At 40.4% G+C, this 17,416-nt stretch overlaps 4 protein-coding genes across 6 annotated transcripts; 2 read left to right on the forward strand and 2 right to left on the reverse strand.

Moving 5' to 3' along the window:
* On the forward strand, positions 1,103–3,878 carry LOC104700187 (receptor-like protein 12). The gene has a single exon (XM_010415658.2). It carries the CDS (start codon positions 1,185–1,187, stop codon positions 3,807–3,809), a length of 2,625 nt encoding a protein of 874 aa, XP_010413960.1. The 5' UTR covers positions 1,103–1,184; the 3' UTR covers positions 3,810–3,878.
* On the reverse strand, positions 7,193–8,530 carry LOC104704256. The gene is made up of 2 exons (XM_010420373.1): positions 8,263–8,530; positions 7,193–7,995 (listed from the first exon to the last, which is right to left on the reverse strand). The coding sequence occupies exons 1-2, from the start codon at positions 8,528–8,530 to the stop codon at positions 7,193–7,195; spliced, it is 1,071 nt and encodes a 356-aa protein (XP_010418675.1).
* On the forward strand, positions 10,693–12,843 carry LOC104704257 (receptor-like protein 12). Its single transcript, XM_010420374.1, has 3 exons — positions 10,693–11,392; positions 11,487–12,431; positions 12,485–12,843. Exons 1-3 carry the CDS (start codon positions 10,693–10,695, stop codon positions 12,841–12,843), a joined length of 2,004 nt encoding a protein of 667 aa, XP_010418676.1.
* LOC104700188 lies at positions 13,701–17,048 on the reverse strand. Of its 3 annotated transcripts, none has more exons than XM_010415660.1 (3): positions 14,590–17,048; positions 14,324–14,497; positions 13,701–14,215 (listed from the first exon to the last, which is right to left on the reverse strand). In XM_010415660.1, the coding sequence occupies exon 1, from the start codon at positions 16,494–16,496 to the stop codon at positions 15,015–15,017; it is 1,482 nt and encodes a 493-aa protein (XP_010413962.1). In that variant the 5' UTR covers positions 16,497–17,048; the 3' UTR covers positions 13,701–14,215; positions 14,324–14,497; positions 14,590–15,014. The 3 variants fall into 3 exon arrangements, with proteins under 3 accessions (XP_010413962.1, XP_010413963.1, XP_010413961.1); XM_010415661.1 differs by having other exon boundaries at positions 14,324–14,389; positions 14,484–17,048; XM_010415659.1 differs by having other exon boundaries at positions 14,324–17,048.

Genomic DNA, 17,416 nt, shown 5'->3' on the forward strand with positions numbered 1-17,416 from the left:
ATAATAAAAATTATATGCCCGCGGTGTACCGCGGGGTAAAATCTAGTTCTTTCAATTTTAGCATCCAATATTCTTTTTTAATTCAACCACAACACCAAATATCACAGTGTAAAAGAATATTTTTATTATTATATATATTATTACATAAATCATTTATTAATAGTAATTTTGATTAGTTAAAGATTGATGTTCTTTTTGTAGACATATGGGTCCCATTGGTAACATAGTCAAAGCGGTACAGAAAAACTGTTAATTGTTACGGATAGTATAAACTGTAAAAAAAGTTGTAAATAAAAACTGTATAAAAAAGCAGAAAGTAAAATTTTTAATAAAATTTTTGATAAAGTTTTTATGATTGGTAAAAATTAAAAATTATACCACTTGTAACAATTTGTTTATGTTCACCAATCAAAACCATAGAGTTTAGATGTCAATATCAATTGGTAATATAAAGTGGCAGGATCTTTACAGATGTAACCTTGTATCTGTAAATGTGTTCATCCTCTTATGGAGAATTTTTGATAAAGAAATATGAAAAAATTTCATTTATTTAAATATTTACTTTTTTAAAAATTTCTAGAATATTCTAGAGATTTATTAAGATTTTATGGTTTTAAAGAGCTACAAAAGTCTTCGATCCACAAGCTGACAAACGTATCCAATGTGTTTGTCGTTATGCTACGTTTATTTCTGTAATTTTGAACATATGTGAAAAGTTTCATACTCATACAATTCCAGTTCTATCAGCGTGGAATACTCTTCATGATTTGAGTGGCACGTAGCTGCTTAACAATACTTTTCTTCAAGCCCGAATACAAAGACTTCACATAGCTCTAATTCTAAATTCTTCGACAAACGTATCCAATGTGTTTTTGTCGTTATGCTACATTTATTTTTGTAATCTTGAACATATATATGTGATTGACATTATATGTCAAGGGAATGATTCCAATCCCAAGTTATACGTTAAGAGATTTTTAAGTAACGTAGAAATCACTTCAGGATTTTAGTGGCTTAACCATTCTATTCGCGAATACATAGAGTCATAGACTTGACATAGCTTTAACTTTTTCTTCGTCAAATTGTTGTGCTCCAGTGCAAAACCACATATCTGTATTTATACCCATCTTCTCTCTCACATTTCTTAACCAAAATCATTCTTTTAAAAATATTTCATTACAACGATGTCGAAGTTGCATTTGCATTTTCATTTTCTTTCGCTACTTTTACTCTGTTGCGTCTCCCATGCAAGCATTTTTACTTTAAAAATTCATTTTACTGGTATTGTGGCCTGTCGTCCCCACCAGATTCAAGCTTTTACACAGTTCATGAACGAGTTTGACACCCGTGGTTGCAACCACAGTGACCACTTTAATGGAGTTTGGTGCGATAACGCGACGGGTGCCGTCACAGTGCTACAGCTAAGGGAATGTCTCCGTGGAACTCTGAAGCCCAGCAGCAGCCTCTTCGGGTTTCATCAGCTTCGTTACGTTGATCTCCAAAACAATAACTTTGCCTCCTCTTCACTCCCTTCCGAGTTTGGAAATCTCAAAAGATTAGAGGGTTTGTTTCTTTCCTCTAATGGCTTCCTCGGCCAAGTCCCTTCCTCATTCAGTAACCTAAGCCTGCTTTCTCAATTAGACATTTCCTATAACAAGCTCACTGGTAGTTTCCCACTTGTACGGAGTCTAAGCAAGCTCGCTGTTTTAGACCTTTCATATAACCACTTCTCCGGGACTCTCAATCCCAACAGTAGTCTCTTTGAATTTTACCACCTACGTTACCTTGACCTCTCTTTCAACAACTTTAGTTCCTCACTCCCTTCCAAATTTGGCAACCTCCACAGATTAGAGTACTTGTTTCTTTCCTCTAATGGGTTTTCTGGTCAAGTTCCTTCCACAATTAGTAACCTGACCCGGTTAACTAACTTGCGGCTTGACCGAAACGAGCTCACTAGTAGTTTCCCACTTGTACAGAATCTAACCAACCTCTCCGTAATAGACCTTTCACATAATAATTTTTTTGGAGTCATCCCTTCTTCTCTCCTCACTCTACCTTTCTTATCAAAACTTGATTTGCGTGGAAACAATCTTGCTGGTTCAATCGAAGTTTCTAACTCCCCTACCTCATCTAGGCTTGAGTTCATGTACCTTGGGGTTAACCATTTTGAAGGAAAAATCCTAGAGTCTATCTCAAAGCTCACCAATCTTAAGTATCTTGACCTTTCTTTCCTAAACACAAGCTACCCAATAGACTTAAACCTCGTCTCCTCTCTAAAATCTTTGACGTCTCTCGACCTTTCCGGCAACAGAATATCTGCGGACAGTTTAAGTTCAAATTCATACATCCCGTTGACCTTGGAAATGTTGACCTTGAAGCACTGCGACATCAACGAGTTCCCGAGCATCTTAAGGACCCTTGAGAAGTTGCAGTTTCTAGACTTATCCAACAATAGAATGGAAGGAAAAATCCCTGAGTGGTTATGGAGCCTTCCTCGTCTGAGGTCAGTGATTATTGAAAATAATTATTTTACAGGTTTCCAAGGTTCGGCGGAAGTTTTAGTAAATTCGTCAGTGATGTTTTTATTGTTGGATTCAAACATGTTTGAAGGAGCATTTCCTAATCTACCGCTCTTTATCAAAGGCTTCTCTGTGGGTAGAAATAATTTTGCAGGTGAGATACCTCTTTCAATCTGCAACATAAGCTCTCTCACTAGTATCGATCTATCCTACAACAACTTCACTGGTCCGATTCCTCAATGTTTGAGTAATTTGGAACTTATGTATCTCCGGAACAACAACCTGGAAGGAAGTATCCCTGACGCCGTCTGTGCCGGTGCCTCTCTACGGACACTTGATGTTAGCTATAACCGATTAACAGGGAAGCTTCCAAGGTCTCTTGTGAATTGCTCATCTCTTAAGTTTCTAAGCGTCATAAACAACAAAATTGAAGACAAGTTTCCCTTCTGGCTCAAAGCTCTACCGAATTTGCAAGTCCTCACCCTCCGCTCAAACAAATTTTTTGGTCCTATCTCTCCTCCTCGTCAAGGACCTCTCGGGTTTCCAGAGCTAAGGATATTTGAGATTTCCGACAATAAGTTTAGTGGAAGCTTGCCGCATGATTACTTTGTGAATTGGAAAGCATCATCAACCGAGATGAATGAGTATGGGGGTTTATATATGGCATACGAGAAGTTGATGTATGATCAAGGCGGCTATGGTTATATGGATGCTATAGATTTACAATACAAAGGTTTACACATGGAGCAAGCCAAGGTCCTCACTTCCTTTGCCACCATGGATTTTTCTGGGAACAGACTGGAAGGACAGATTCCTGAATCTATTGGTCTTTTGAAGGCACTGATTGCGCTCAACCTATCGAACAACGCCTTCTCAGGCCATATTCCTCTGTCTGTGGCCAATCTTAAGGAGCTCGAGTCACTAGACATGTCAAGAAACCAACTCTCGGGGACTATTCCTAATGGACTCGGGAGCCTCTCGTTTTTGGCGTTCATAAATGTGTCTCATAACCAACTCAAGGGTGAAATACCACAAGGTACGCAGATTACTGGGCAAGCTAAATCCTCCTTTGAAGGGAATGCAGGGCTCTGTGGTCTCCCTCTGGATGACACTTGCTTCAGCACTAGTGCACCTCCGTTGCAACACCATGAGCAAGAAGAGGAGAAAGAAGAAGAAGAAGAAGTGTTGAATTGGAAAGCAGTGGCAATAGGGTACGGGTCTGGAGTGTTGCTTGGATTGGTAATAGCACAAGTCATTGCTTCATACAGGCCGGACTATTTCGTTTTTTAGTTTTGTCCTTTGGTTGTCTGTCAAGTTTTTGTTGGTCTTGTAATTGAAGTTTCTTCTGTGTTTGTTTTATCTTTGTCAGATGCTCTGTTCTATTTGTTTTCCTATAAGGTATGGTGAATTCTCTGTTTACGTGTGGTTTGTTACACACTTTACACTAATATAAAGGTCTTTTGATGTAAAAAATGTTTTAAAAAATGTGATTTTGAATAATATATGCATCATATTAACGCACAAACGTCTCTGCATAGTACTATGAGATTTATCCTCCGTGTTAATTTGTTTTCACACGGTAGATAATATGCAACTGTAACAGAGGTATATATAGTAGGTTAATTAATTTAGTTAGCATCATCAAAGCAAAAATCAGGAGACTGAAAGAAACAGCACAAACTCAACAGTAGATCTTTGATTAGAAGTTAAAGAATTTCAGGTCATCACCACGAGCACAAAGACCTAATGTACATATGCAATCCCCAAGAGCTTGATTGATTCTGGTAAATGGTTCTATTTTTTTTTTTGAATCTAATGTTAAATTATATTCAAAGAAAAACTAGCGTTTGTACAACTAGTGCAGCGGAAAGTTGAAATGTGTTTGGAAGTTTAGACTACATTAAGGAGAAGCCCAAAACTTATATTCGTGTTTGAAACCAAAACTGAAGACCGTTGCAGAAGCGCTGATCCCCTTGTCGTTGAATAGCCAGAATCTGATCCCGAACGTTGCGATCAATCCACTTGATTAACTGCCCAGGTGAGTTAGGATGTTGACCATGTCGCCGTCCATTTCTTTCCCGCCAGATGGTGTACACCACTAATTGAAAAACATAACGAAGTAAAAAGCTAGCCAAAAAGTCGAGGCAATTGTCTGCTAAGTATGTGAGGAGCGGGTACCAATCAGTGGTGTAGTGGTAACGAAACACCCCCTTGGCTGTTGCAGCCCACACCTCTGAAGAAAACCGACAAGCAAAAAACAGGTGAGAACGGATTTCAAGAATTTGTTGGCAAAGAAGACAGGTCCCGATAGCACCAATGTTCCACCGCAACATTCTCTCCCCTATCGCCAATTTATCATGAATTGCTAGCCAGGTACAAAAGGTATATTTGGGAGTCGCATGAGCAAACCAAATCGCTTTGTGCCAGGAGACCTCAGCAGATGTGGAGCGTATATTATTCCAAGTGTCATTGGTAGAGAAAACTGAGTTGTACTTATCCCCCCTCCCTTTCCACATAACCAAATCTGCAGACTTTGTTCTACGCTGATACTGCAACTGTAGTTCATTCTCAATGGAGAGGAGGTGTAGGAGACGATGTCTCCGTCGATGCCGTGTGGACCAAGCCTCAGCAACTGTCATTGTTCGGCTAATCCCCAAGTCCACAACCCCACGGGACCCTGCGACATCCACCAACCTGCCTAACGACGACCAGGTATCAAACCAAAACGATGTGTGCAGCCCGTTTCCCACCTCCACCTTGCTCAGAGTGTTTGCCACTTCTCTATATTTGAGGATCTTTCGCCAAATCCAAGAGCCCGCACATGTGGTCTCCTTGATCACCCATAGAGACCGCCCCTTTAACAAATAACTATCCACCCATTGTACCTAGAAAGAGCGACCATGTGAGAGTATCCTCCAAACCAACTTGACGCAACACACATCATTGGCCTCTTTTAAGCTTCGAAGACCAAGTCCCCCCTCCCGTCGCGGTTTACATACAACTTCCCACTGCAACTTTGCTTTCTTTGGATTCAAATCAGTCCCAGACCATAAGAATGCAGAGCATATTTTGTCCACTTCCCTAATACAAGCACGGGGAAGCCGGAAGGCACTCAACCAGAAGTTACAAATACTCCAAAGAACCGAGCTGACAAGATTAAAACAGCCCGCAAAGGATAGATAGCGTGTCGTCCAAGAACCAATCTGGCGCCTTATCTGCTCAAGTAAAGGTGTGTTGTCAGAAACCGTAAAAGACTTAGTCACCAGTGGCAAGCCCAAGTATCTACCCGGCAACTCTCCCAGGACTAAATCAAACTGATTCTCAATAAGCTGGCGGTCACCAGCAGAAACGCCGGCAAGATACAGAGTCAATTTTTCCAAGCTGATCTTAAGACCCGATAGCTTAGCAAACTGGTCAAAGATCGAGACAATGCCCTCAATGGAACGGGGTTTGCCATCAGAGAGTATCATTAGATCATCAGCAAAGCTTAAATGAGTCAGATTGATATCTTTACATCTCGGGTGGTAACCAAATCTTCCTGCGCCAGCAGCAGAATCTAAAAGCTTAGACAGAACATCCATACAGATCACAAACAAATAGGGAGAGAGGGAACAACCTTGTCGGAGACCCCTGGAGCTTGGAAAATACCCAACAAGCTCCCCATTCACTTGAACTGAGAAAGAGGCAGTGGTAACACATAATCTAACCCAATGGATGAACTCAGGAGGCAACTCTAGAGCCGACAGAACATTTAACAGGAAAGGCCATTGAACAGAGTTGAAAGCTTTCGAAATATCGATCTTAACTGCACAACGCTCTGAGATTGACTCCTTGTGATAATTCTTAACCAATTCAGTGGCAAGCAACACATTCTCGATCAACAACCGGTCTTTAACAAAAGCCGATTGATTTCCTGCAATGAAACTAAGTAACACCACCTTCAACCTGTTTGCAAGAATCTTTGAAATGACCTTATATAGAACATTGCAACAAGAAATAGGCCTGTAATCCCGCATTTCCAGAGCCTCCAATTTCTTTGGTATAAGAGCTAGTATGGTAGAATTTATTCCTTTTGGCAGAAAACCTTAAACAAAGAAAGATTTAACCGCAAGTGAAAACTCCTCACCTATAATATCCCATGTCGCCTTATAGAACTCAGAAGTAAAGCCATCCGGACCAGGAGACTTATCGTTTGGCATTGCGAATAAAACCAATTTGATCTCCTCTTTGGTAACAGGTGCTACAAGTCGAGTTTGCTCGGTCGCCGAACAACGGTAGGGCAATAGGTCCTGGAGCATGGCAACCTCTGCCCCCTCAAAACCTATAGGCTGCTGCTGCATAAATTCTTTAAAATACCTCTCAGCCTCCAACTTGACCTCTTCACCCTTAGCAACAGTACCATTCGGACAAGTTACTTCATTAATAGTGTTCATCGCCTTCCGAGTTGCAACAGCCCTATGAAACGCTTTGTTGTTTTTATCTCCTACCTTAAGCCAACGTAACTTTGACCTCTGTTTGAGAAACTTCTCTTCCAATGAGGCAACCTGATCCCAGCGTAGAAAAGCTTCATTTTCCTCCTCCATAGTTAATACAGTAGGATTGGCCAGATTCTTATTCTGTTTCACACATAGATCCTCAAAAGCAGCTTGAGATCGCTCTCCAGATTACTCAACCTATCTTTCGCCAATCGCCGAACCAATGGCTTTAATCCCTTCAATTTTTTTGTGAAAACGAAACAGAGTTGAGGTGGATAAAAACAGAGGTTGTGTTGTCTGCCAATAAGTATCAACCATAGGCCAAAACTCATCCATCTCCGTGAGAACATTAGCAAATTTAAACGGCCTATGTTTCTTGGTATTGTCATCACTCTGCATATGCAACTTGCTGCGCAAATGATCTGAACAACCCCCCGCCTCAAATACATTGTAAGCCCGCGGGAACCGTTGCAGCCACATATCATTTACCATCACCCTATCCAACTTCTTCATGATAGGATCCTGGTCCTGCTTGTTCCACCAGGTAAATAACGGACCATTAGAGGCAAGATCAGTAAGCGAACAATAACCCACAACATCCTGAAAGTCCCTCATTCCACTTGTAACCATGGGATGGTCAGCTACCCGTGAATGTTCGGCCATATCGAGGGTTTCATTAAAATCCCCCATAAGCACCAACGGTTTTGAATTGATAATCGGAGAATCAGCATGGTCTTTCAACTCCTGCCATAAGACTTTGTGTTGCTCCCCCGTGTTCAACGCATACACAAAAGAACAAAAAAACTCTTCTGGTTGATCCTCCAACTTAATCGAACAAGTGATCAGTTGCTCACTTTTATAAAACGGAGTCATCCGAACCTTATTACTCCAAACAATCCATAAACGACCACGTCGGTTGAACTCATAATTCATCAAAACCGACCAATCCTTAAACACCTTATCTCCTATACGTTTAGCATTCTTCTCCCTTACCCAAGTTTCTAGCAAACAGCCAAATTGAAAATTACTCTCCCTTAACCACTTTTGTATCACGGAATGTTTTGATGTTTTATTGAAGCCCCGAACATTCCAGCAGAACCCTGACATCTAAAAGTGTTTTTGGGTAGGCTTCCTGCTCTGATCCCTAGAGTAAACTCTAGAAGATTGATTAGAAGCTGTTGAAACTGTTTCATGGGAAGATTTAGATTCACGAGGCAGAGAAGGCCTAAGCAACACAGTTGGCTCCTCCCCTCGGTCCTTATCCTTACCCCCCATCACTGCAGGGTCCGGAACCTCCTTAGGAGGAATCACAACAGTCGAAGGAATCGAGGCAGTCTCCACCTGCATTGGTTCCTCAAAGACTCCGTCCTCTTCTCCCAGCACTGAGTATGTATTCGAAAGGATGGCACCTGCGCTAGGCTTTAAACCCTCTGAAAACTTTCCCGGACTACGCCCAGTTTTTGAAGGAGTGATCCATTCCTTATCAGACCCCGCCTTCTCCTTATCCGACCCCTCCTTCTCTTGTACCCCCGCCATATCTGCACTACTAACCTGGGATTCTATGTATGTCGTTCCACTAGGTCCTTATCACCATCACCATTCATCGAAGGAGAGCCGAAGAAATCTCAGCCGAAGGAACAGATGGCAAAAGAACCTCGTCCCTGATCACCACACTCTCAGACCGCACATGAGAGAGGAAGTTTACAGTTGAATGCCCCCATTTATGACATCGACTACACCGCGGTGGCAACCATGGATATTCGAACTTAATGATAGTAGCAATCTCACCTTCTTCCTCCCCTCCACATACATACTCCCGTGGCAAAACTTTTGTTAAATCTGCCTAAACCAACATCTGAGCTTCATCAAAACTAACACAAGCTTCAGTTCTCAGGTGAAAACGGATCGGTTTACCCACCGCGCTAAAAAGATATTCCAACCCCTTGTCCGTGAACATAGACGGAGGAACATTCCGCAAAGTGACCCACAGAGGGATTGACTTCATCGCCGGCTGCGAGTCTGCTGCATACGGTGACCACTTAGACACAAGCATGGGAATATCCATGATGTTCCACATTCCTCTGTTTAAAACCCTACTTCTCATATTATCATTGCGGATCCTAAACTTCACCATAGATTCATTAACAGCAAATACATCAATCAAGGTAGATTTATCCCCTAACCGCCATATCTTGTTAACAATCATGTGGATTTTACCCACATGTGGAGCTTTCTGATTCAGGAATGTGCCAATAAGAAAATCTTCCCACAAAGGCCTAGCTCCCACAAACACATCTTGTGGGACAACCACCTTCTCCTTCCCTTCAACCTCAACCACTTGAAAACTCTGTTGAGTAAAAACATGTTTTTCGCTACCTTAAGCCAGTTTCGATTCTCCCTCAGATCTCCATCTCCCTTTGCCAAAGAGGAATCCCCTTGGCTCATGAGCGGAGCTTGAACACCCGTCACCACATCCTGCACCCCGTTATCACTCTCCGGAGAAGCCCCCTGTCCTGGAGAAGCCCCCGGCGGCTCCATACGTGCACAAGAAGCAATAAAAACCCTAGTCGCCCAAAAATCGCCTCCAAATCTAGTTAAGGAAACTTTCACGTTTTCGTTTTCTTCTTCTCCTTTACTATTATGAAGAGTTTTTCTATAAATGGTTCTATTTGAAGATCACAATTTAAATCTTAGCCTCTTAATTAGAACTTTTGTTGAGGCTCTTAATATTTTCTTGAATAGCTTAAAGAGGCCCGTAGACATTAGTCACTAGTCAAGTCAGCCCACAAAACTAAACACAAAAATCCTCGAAACTCCCTCTCCTTACCTTACACGGTACGTGTGTGACACGTCTATGGTCAATATCAATCGGTAAGTAACTTATGCTCCAGAATTCGCGACGGTGACTGTATCTGTAAATGTGCTTATCCTCCTATATATGAAGAATCTATTGATAAAGAAATGTGGAAAAGAAAAAAAATCATCTCGATCATGTTTCTATTTAGTTCTTTTGCTTAGCTTAACGTTTTTTGTTCCGTTTATAGCGATCTTTTGTCACCTAAACCACAAGGTCCACAACGTGATCACTTTACCAATACACAAACAAAGCAAAAGAGTGGCTGTTCTTCTTCGTAAATCAATCACTATTAAGAGCTACATACGTCTCTGATCCACAAGCTGACAAACGTATCCAATGTGTTTTTCGTTATATTATTTTACTTCTGTAGTTTGAACACATGTGAGGAGCTTTGACCTGATTAATTCCAATTACAAGCTATACTGTCAAAGTAGAGAATTGCTCTAAATGTTTTCGTATATTGTATCAATTGTGAGGAGTACAATATATATAGGCTAGAAATTGCGTGAGCCTTAAGAAAAGAGATAAGATCAAATCTAACAAATATCAGTAATCCTAATCCTCCTAATATTTGTGTATATCGTCTCTTATTATATACGTTAGAAATTTTGAACTAACGTGGATTTTACTTCATGACTTGAATCCCAGTTAGCTGTTTAGCAGATATTTTCTTCAAGTTCGATCCAATACAATAAAGACTTCACTGTCACAGCTCTAACTAATTCTTCTAAGTCAAGTTGTGCTAAAATGCAAAACTAAAAATCTTTATTTATACCATTCTTCTCTCTCACTTTTCTTAAGCCAAAATCACTCTTCGTAGAAAGATCTCATCGTGACGATCATGCCGGAGTTTCATCTGCGTTTGCTTTTTCTCTCGCTACTCTTACTTTGTTGTGTCTCCCCTTCAAGCTTATTCAATATAAATAATCCTGTTGGTCTTGTTGCTTGCCGTCCCCACCAGATTAAAGCCTTTACGCAGTTCAAGAACGAGTTTGACACCCGTGGCTGCAACCATAGTGACCCCTCTAATAGAGTCTGGTGCGATAACTCGACGGGTGCGGTCACGAAGCTACGACTCAGAGCCTGTCTCAGTGGAACTATGAAGCCCAACAGTAGCCTTTTCCGGTTTTATCAGCTCCGTTTTCTTGATCTCTCTAACAACAACTTCACCTCCGCTTCACTCCCTTCCGAGTTTGGTAATCTCAACAAATTAGAGGTTCTGGGTCTTACCTCTAATGGCTTTATCAGCCAATTTCATTCCTCATTTAACAACCTAAGCATGCTTTCCGTTTTAGAACTTTCCTATAATCACTTGTCTGGAAATCTGAATCCCAACAGTAGCCTCTTCGAGTTGCACCACCTTAGTTTTCTTAGTCTTGCCAACAACAACTTTAGTTCCTCAATCCCTTCCAAATTTGGCAATCTCAACAAATTAGAGGTCTTATTTCTTAGCTCCAGTGGATTTTCTGGTCAAGTTCCTCCGACAATTAGTAACCTAACTTGGATATTCGAGTTGTACATTGAGCAAAACAAGCTTAGAGGTAGTTTCCCACTTGTACAAAATCTATCTAGACCTTTGTTATAATCAATTCTCTGGAACCATTCCTTCTCACCTTTTCACTTTACCTTTCTTAGTATCTCTTGATCTGCGTAAAAACAATCTCGTTGGCTCTATTGAAGTTCCTAACTCCTCTACCTCATCTAAACTCGAAATCATGTATCTAGGGTTTAACCATTTTGAAGGAAAACTCCTAGAGCCTATCTCAAAACTCATCAACCTCAAGGAGCTCGACGTTTCGTTGCTAAACACTAGCTACCCAATTGACGTAAATATCTTCTCCTCTCTCAAATCTTTGGAGATGCTCACTCTTTTAGGAAACAATATATCTCCGGAAAGTTTAAGTTCAGATTCAAACATCCCATTGACCCTTAACCAGTTGGGCTTAGGGTACTGCAACATCAGCGTGTTTCCAAAAATCTTAAAAAATCTTCAATATTTGGAGATTATAGACATATCCGCAAACATACTCCATGGAAACATCCCTGAGTGGTTATGGAGCCTTCCTCGTCTGAGGACAGTGGATATGTTTGATAATTCCTTCAGTGGTTTCGAAGGTTCACCAGAAGTTTTAATAAATTCATCAGTGCAGAATTTATTCATGGATGCAAACAATTTTGAAGGAGCACTTCCTCAACTGCCTCTCTCTATCCAAGGGTTCAGTGCTGAAGGTAATAATTTTGCAGGGGAGATACCTCTTTCAATCTGCAATAGAAGCTCGCTTACAATCCTTGTTCTTAACAACAACAAGTTCACCGGTCCAATTCCTCAATGTCTTACCAACTTCATTTTTGTGAATCTCTGGAAAAACAATCTGGAAGGAAGTATTCCTCACGCGTTTAACGTTGGTACCTCTCTACAGACACTCGACATTGGCTTCAATCAATTAACAGGAAAGCTTCCTGATATAGGAAATGAGAGTAGCTGCCGCACATGTGAAGTCAAGATAAGAAGAAGTGGATCACGTGCGATGGTGAGCCGATGGAAATGGGAAAGCAATGTCAATGTAATGGCAAACGGACGTTAGAAGAGATTGAAGAGAGATGGTTGAAGGGATTATGTTTGTTCTGCGCAGAGCCGGAAACTCCCGATCACCACTTCAAACACAAGAAATTAGGGCTTCTCATGATTGATGGTGACGACAATCAGCTCCTTAATGAAGAATTTCGTGCATCAACTGAGTATTGTACGATGAATGAGGTACATGAAGCTCCAGAAGAGAAAGCGTTGGTGGAAGAAGAACCAACTCCGCCATTTCAGGTACCTATTGCTAATTCTGAGCTTTTGAGGAGTGTTGAACTTAGGGAAGTAAATTTAGGATTGGAAAATCTAGATGTGGTGAAGAACGAGAATATGGAGCAAGAAGGGGTTCAAAAGAGCAGTAATAGGAGATTTGAGGTTGCAGGTGGCGTTGAGAGAGATGCGAAGTGTTAAGAATGAAGAAGATTTGTTCTACACACAAAGTGTTCGGTAAAATGCTTCAATATAGAGAAATGCTAGGAATAAAGAAGAAAACGAGAGGGTACAAGTCTTGGAGGTGTAAGTTCAAACAGAAATTAGCACCAAGGGATTTCTCATTTGGTTTTGAAGACACAAAGAAGAAGAATACATATGCCGCTTCTCCGTGTTTGTTCTTGGCCATCATGGTGGCAGAAAAGAGACTTATGGGACAGTTGGATACACAACAATTCCTTTTCAGATTGGATAGCGAGAGTATTCATCATATGTCACTAATGGTGCATTATGTGGAGACATTCACTTCGACATTGTCTCTCAGTCACAGGAAAACTCACCAGTTTGCAACAGATACATATATGATGAGCGAACATCATAAGCAACACATGGGTGATATTGATCTTCTAACGACAATAGCTGATTATGATATAAAGGTTAATAAAACTTTTGTCAGAGAAGGAAGTGCTTATAAGAAAGAGAGTGATTAGCAAGAAGCCTTTGTTGGAGGGAAGAAATTATGGCAGCAACATGACTCTGTTAGTGACATTTCCAATGTCTTAAAAGAATTGGTCAACAGTGAGCAATCAACAGTTCTCCATGTTAAACTTGTTGCTGGGCAAGTGTGTGACAGAATGCTTCATAGAGGCCATCGGTTGCAGCACCGGAGGAAGAAGGGAAAGGGCTCAAAATCTTGGATGTTTAAATACAAAAATCAGAAACATGGAATCAAGAGATTACACAATCATGATATAGACCTTGCTGTTTGGTGTGATGAGAAGAGTGGTGGCTGAGAAATACAAAAAACAGAAAACAATGTTTCAGTCTAGAAGTGAATATATCAGAAGTGGTTGCCTTGATAGAGTTTGTGCATCTCTTGGTGAAATTACAATCTGATTCTGTTATTGATGTTGCCCAAACTGCTTTTGGTGTTGTTGTTGGTGAAATGAAATTTATTGCTCACAAGCTGCCTTGTCAGTTTCTCTTTTGTGTCATCCATATGAATTTGCAAAGGAAGGTACCTAAGTTTCATAAGACTTGGAAATTCAGGTTCAAAGATTTGAATTTTCAAAGGATTCTGGCACAGTTTGGAGTACAACAGCTGGGGTGCGGAGTGGTGCTGCTACAGTTGACGAACAAAGGGGGATTTGGGTTCCTACAATCAATTTCGGGGATGGTGTTGTTGAATTTGGTCAGTCCTTGGGATTGTAAGGCGTATGAATTCTTAGGATTGATGCAGAATTCAAGCGATGATGGGCCTGGGAGTTTTCCATTTCTGAATGTGGCTGCAAAACAACCTCTCTTGAGGGCAGGCCTGCAGAACAACTCTCCGACCATGCACAAAATTGCAGAGCTTAAGAAAAAGAAGAAGAGAATATGTTATAAGACATGGATGCTCAAGTACAAATATGTACAAGAGGGTGTCAAGCGTCTGTTTTCTTCCTATTTGAGCATGACTTACTATTTGGCGGTGTGGCGTTATTGGAGATTGAAGTTCAGAATGTGCTTGTGTTGTCTCTTTGTTCTGCTGCAGCATGAAGTGTCGTACAGCTTATCAAGAAGGGAATATCAAGCAGAGGCATTTTTGTTTGACACAAAAGATTGCAAGGAACAACAAATACCAATTTTACAATGCCTGCAACAGTTTACACTTGATGAACAATTTATTGTGGACAATACAATCGTTAAGGTGGCCGGTACATGATTGGAGAATACAATACTTAATACCTTTTATTGAATTTATTGAACAATTCAATGCTCTGATACCTTTGATAAAGAAAAAAACCACCAATACTTCAATTCAAATCGTTACTGTAACCAATCGAGCTAACGTTCATAAAACGCAAGCCGATATCTCAAATGACAAAGATCTTACGGAGAGATCTCAATCAAGATGAGTACAACACCATAGTCTCACACGGAGAAGAAACGAAGAAGAAGATAAAACAAACTACAATTCTCAGATTCTGTTTTTGCATAATGAAGATGATGATGAATAGTTCCCTCTTAAAGCCTGCTTGCTCCGATCACATAGCTCCACATATTTTTCCTCACTTCCACCAACCATTAAACTCCACGTGTCACCCTTTCTTCCACATGAGCCATTCATCTCATTTCCTGTATCAAATCTCCCCTTTCAAGAAACCTTGACCTCAAGGTTTGGTAGTGAATGGACTACTGATTTGACAAGGAAACTGCCATTGTATACTCCATTTGAAGGCTATAGAGATTAGCTGGTTCTTATAGTTGTAAACAACCCCACACTCAATATTAAGCTCTAAGATTGATGGCAAGAGTTTAAATCGCCATTTGTGTTTGATTTGGAACCTCTCAACATTAGGAGCCACATTGCCCACAATCTTCTGTACATCCCCGGTTGCTGCATAATGTGTGAAACACCTTGTCTGCAATCCAAGAGAAAGACCATGATTCCTCTTTGGTCTAGCTAACACATGTTCTTCACAATCAAAACTCAAGTGTAAATATTTCCTCAAGATAAAACAGATGACAACAGACATTTTTTGAGTCCAATCCTCTGCACAATCTCCCCATTCCAGCAGCTGGATCAATACCTTATCACTGAAAGAATGATCCATTCCATTCAACAGCAAGAATACACTCATCACAATGAACATCTCATCTTGGTTTCCCATATCCTTCTCTATTGGTAAACCGGTTTTCTGCAAATTTCTGTTCAAGAATTTGAACTTCCAGAACTTGAATCTGATAAATGGCCATATTTGAAGTGTTTCATGATACAACAGATCATCTTTCTTGAAACAATCACTTCTGAACAACCAATGCTTGAGAAACTTGGTCTTTCTATTTTGCATGAGTCCTTGAATGAACAAACTGGTTTGCAACAGCTGCTCTTGCACCAGTATAATCCGATCATGTACAGATTGTTCTCCATGACCTTCACCACTCTTCTTTTTTCTAAATTTGAACATCCAAGATTTAACCAGGTTTGTGTTCTTCTTTGTTCTTAGTTTTTCTGAATTTGAACATCCATGATCTGCACCATTTTTTCCACCTGTTGGTTGTTCATAGCAATCAGCCACTACTAAGACAAAACCAGTGAATTTTCCTCTTGACTTGATTCCTTCGAACTCGGTCACTTCACACATACCCTTCACTTTGCTATAATCCGGAGTTACTCGCTTCATATAGTCCCAACCAAACATGTCTAACTCATACCCTGTCTTTTGATCAACACCATAATACACTGGACTATTCTCATGAAGTTGCTTGATAATCATTCCTCCCCTGAGATTATAGTGTTCAGTTTGTGGTAGAAGTCGCAACAATTTGACTTCTTTGTACTTGAACTTCCAGAACTTAGGAAACAAACTCAGTTTCTTCCTTTGTTGTGATTTGTATCCCCTAAGAAGCATTCTGTCGAACATATGGTGTGCACTGTCTTTGCCTTTTACACATTCAAAACCAGATTGAAATTGAACTTGATCGATTCCCACCATTGCAAATGTGTATGACAACTCCTCACAAACATCCAAAGTTGGTTTACAGAAATTAAGGCTATGTTCCAAAGATGAAATTGGAACCTGATGTTGTAAAACCAAGTTCGCATGCTGAACACAAGTAGATTCCACAACTGATTCCTCCTTTGTCACCATCTGAAATGGTGGAATCGATTCTTTTTAGCAATTGCTGAAATCGCTTTTGTGTTTGCTTCATTGTTCACTACTCGATCCTCATTTTCAATCAATTTTGTTGCAACTTCAGTTTCAACCAATTCTTCATCATCGAGCGCTTCATCTTGATCACAATTCATAATGAGAATTCCTGAATTCTTGTGAAGAAGATGGTGATCTGGAGTTTCCAATTCATCGCAAAACATACAAAGGCCTTTGAACCATCTCTCGTTAAACTCTTCCCATGAAATTCTCCGACGAATCTTCCTAACTCTTAACCCCAATGATTCCGCCGTTACAAGAGCCACATCCTCTTCTGTCATTGATTCCGAGGAAAGACGATGCTCTGATACCATTGTTAACGTAAAACAGAGAACTCAAAACACAATAGATTCAAAACACACAATTGATAAAACTTGATATAACGTTCACAAGAAACGCAACATCAACTTCTCATCTACAAGAGTCTCAAGAGAGAAGCTCCAGCAAGCTGATGAGGAACATGTCACCAAACCCAGAAAATAAAAAACAACAATTCAGATATTTTTGCAAATGAGAAATGTGAGCTAACATGTGCTCTTATACTAAGCTAACAAACAGTGTTAACTAACGTCCGTTTGCCGTTACGTTGACATTGCTTTCCCATTTCCATCAGTTCACCATCACACGTGATCCACTTCTTCTTATCTTGACTTCACATGTGCGGCAACTACTCTCATTTCCTATATCACTTCCAAGGTCTCTTGTAAATTGTGTTGGATAGACTAAGTTAGAAGTCATCCTATTTCTAACTAGTTTGTGTTTTGTTAAGAGTTAAGATTGAGTTTTGTTTAGGAGTTATCTAAACAAAGGTTTTCCAATTAGGAATAGGATTTGATTTGGTGTTTTTTATATAAGGGTGT

The sequence above is a fragment of the Camelina sativa genome, chromosome 7 (genome assembly GCF_000633955.1).
Source record: "Camelina sativa cultivar DH55 chromosome 7, Cs, whole genome shotgun sequence".
In the NCBI taxonomy this organism is placed as follows: domain Eukaryota; kingdom Viridiplantae; phylum Streptophyta; class Magnoliopsida; order Brassicales; family Brassicaceae; genus Camelina; species Camelina sativa.

Coding starts and splice junctions, on each gene's coding strand:
- LOC104700187 (XM_010415658.2), top strand. CDS start 1,185: ATGTCGAAGTTGCATTTGCATTTTCATTTTCTTTCGCTACTTTTACTC.
- LOC104704256 (XM_010420373.1), bottom strand. CDS start 8,530: ATGGCGGGGGTACAAGAGAAGGAGGGGTCGGATAAGGAGAAGGCGGGG. Junction 7,996..8,262: donor GGACCCTGCAGTGATGGGGG/GTAAGGATAAGG, acceptor GCTGTTTGCTAG/AAACTTGGGTAAGGGAGAAG.
- LOC104704257 (XM_010420374.1), top strand. CDS start 10,693: ATGCCGGAGTTTCATCTGCGTTTGCTTTTTCTCTCGCTACTCTTACTT. Junction 11,393..11,486: donor TGAGCAAAACAAGCTTAGAG/GTAGTTTCCCAC, acceptor TACCTTTCTTAG/TATCTCTTGATCTGCGTAAA. Junction 12,432..12,484: donor CAATGTAATGGCAAACGGAC/GTTAGAAGAGAT, acceptor TGTTCTGCGCAG/AGCCGGAAACTCCCGATCAC.
- LOC104700188 (XM_010415660.1), bottom strand. CDS start 16,496: ATGGTGACAAAGGAGGAATCAGTTGTGGAATCTACTTGTGTTCAGCAT.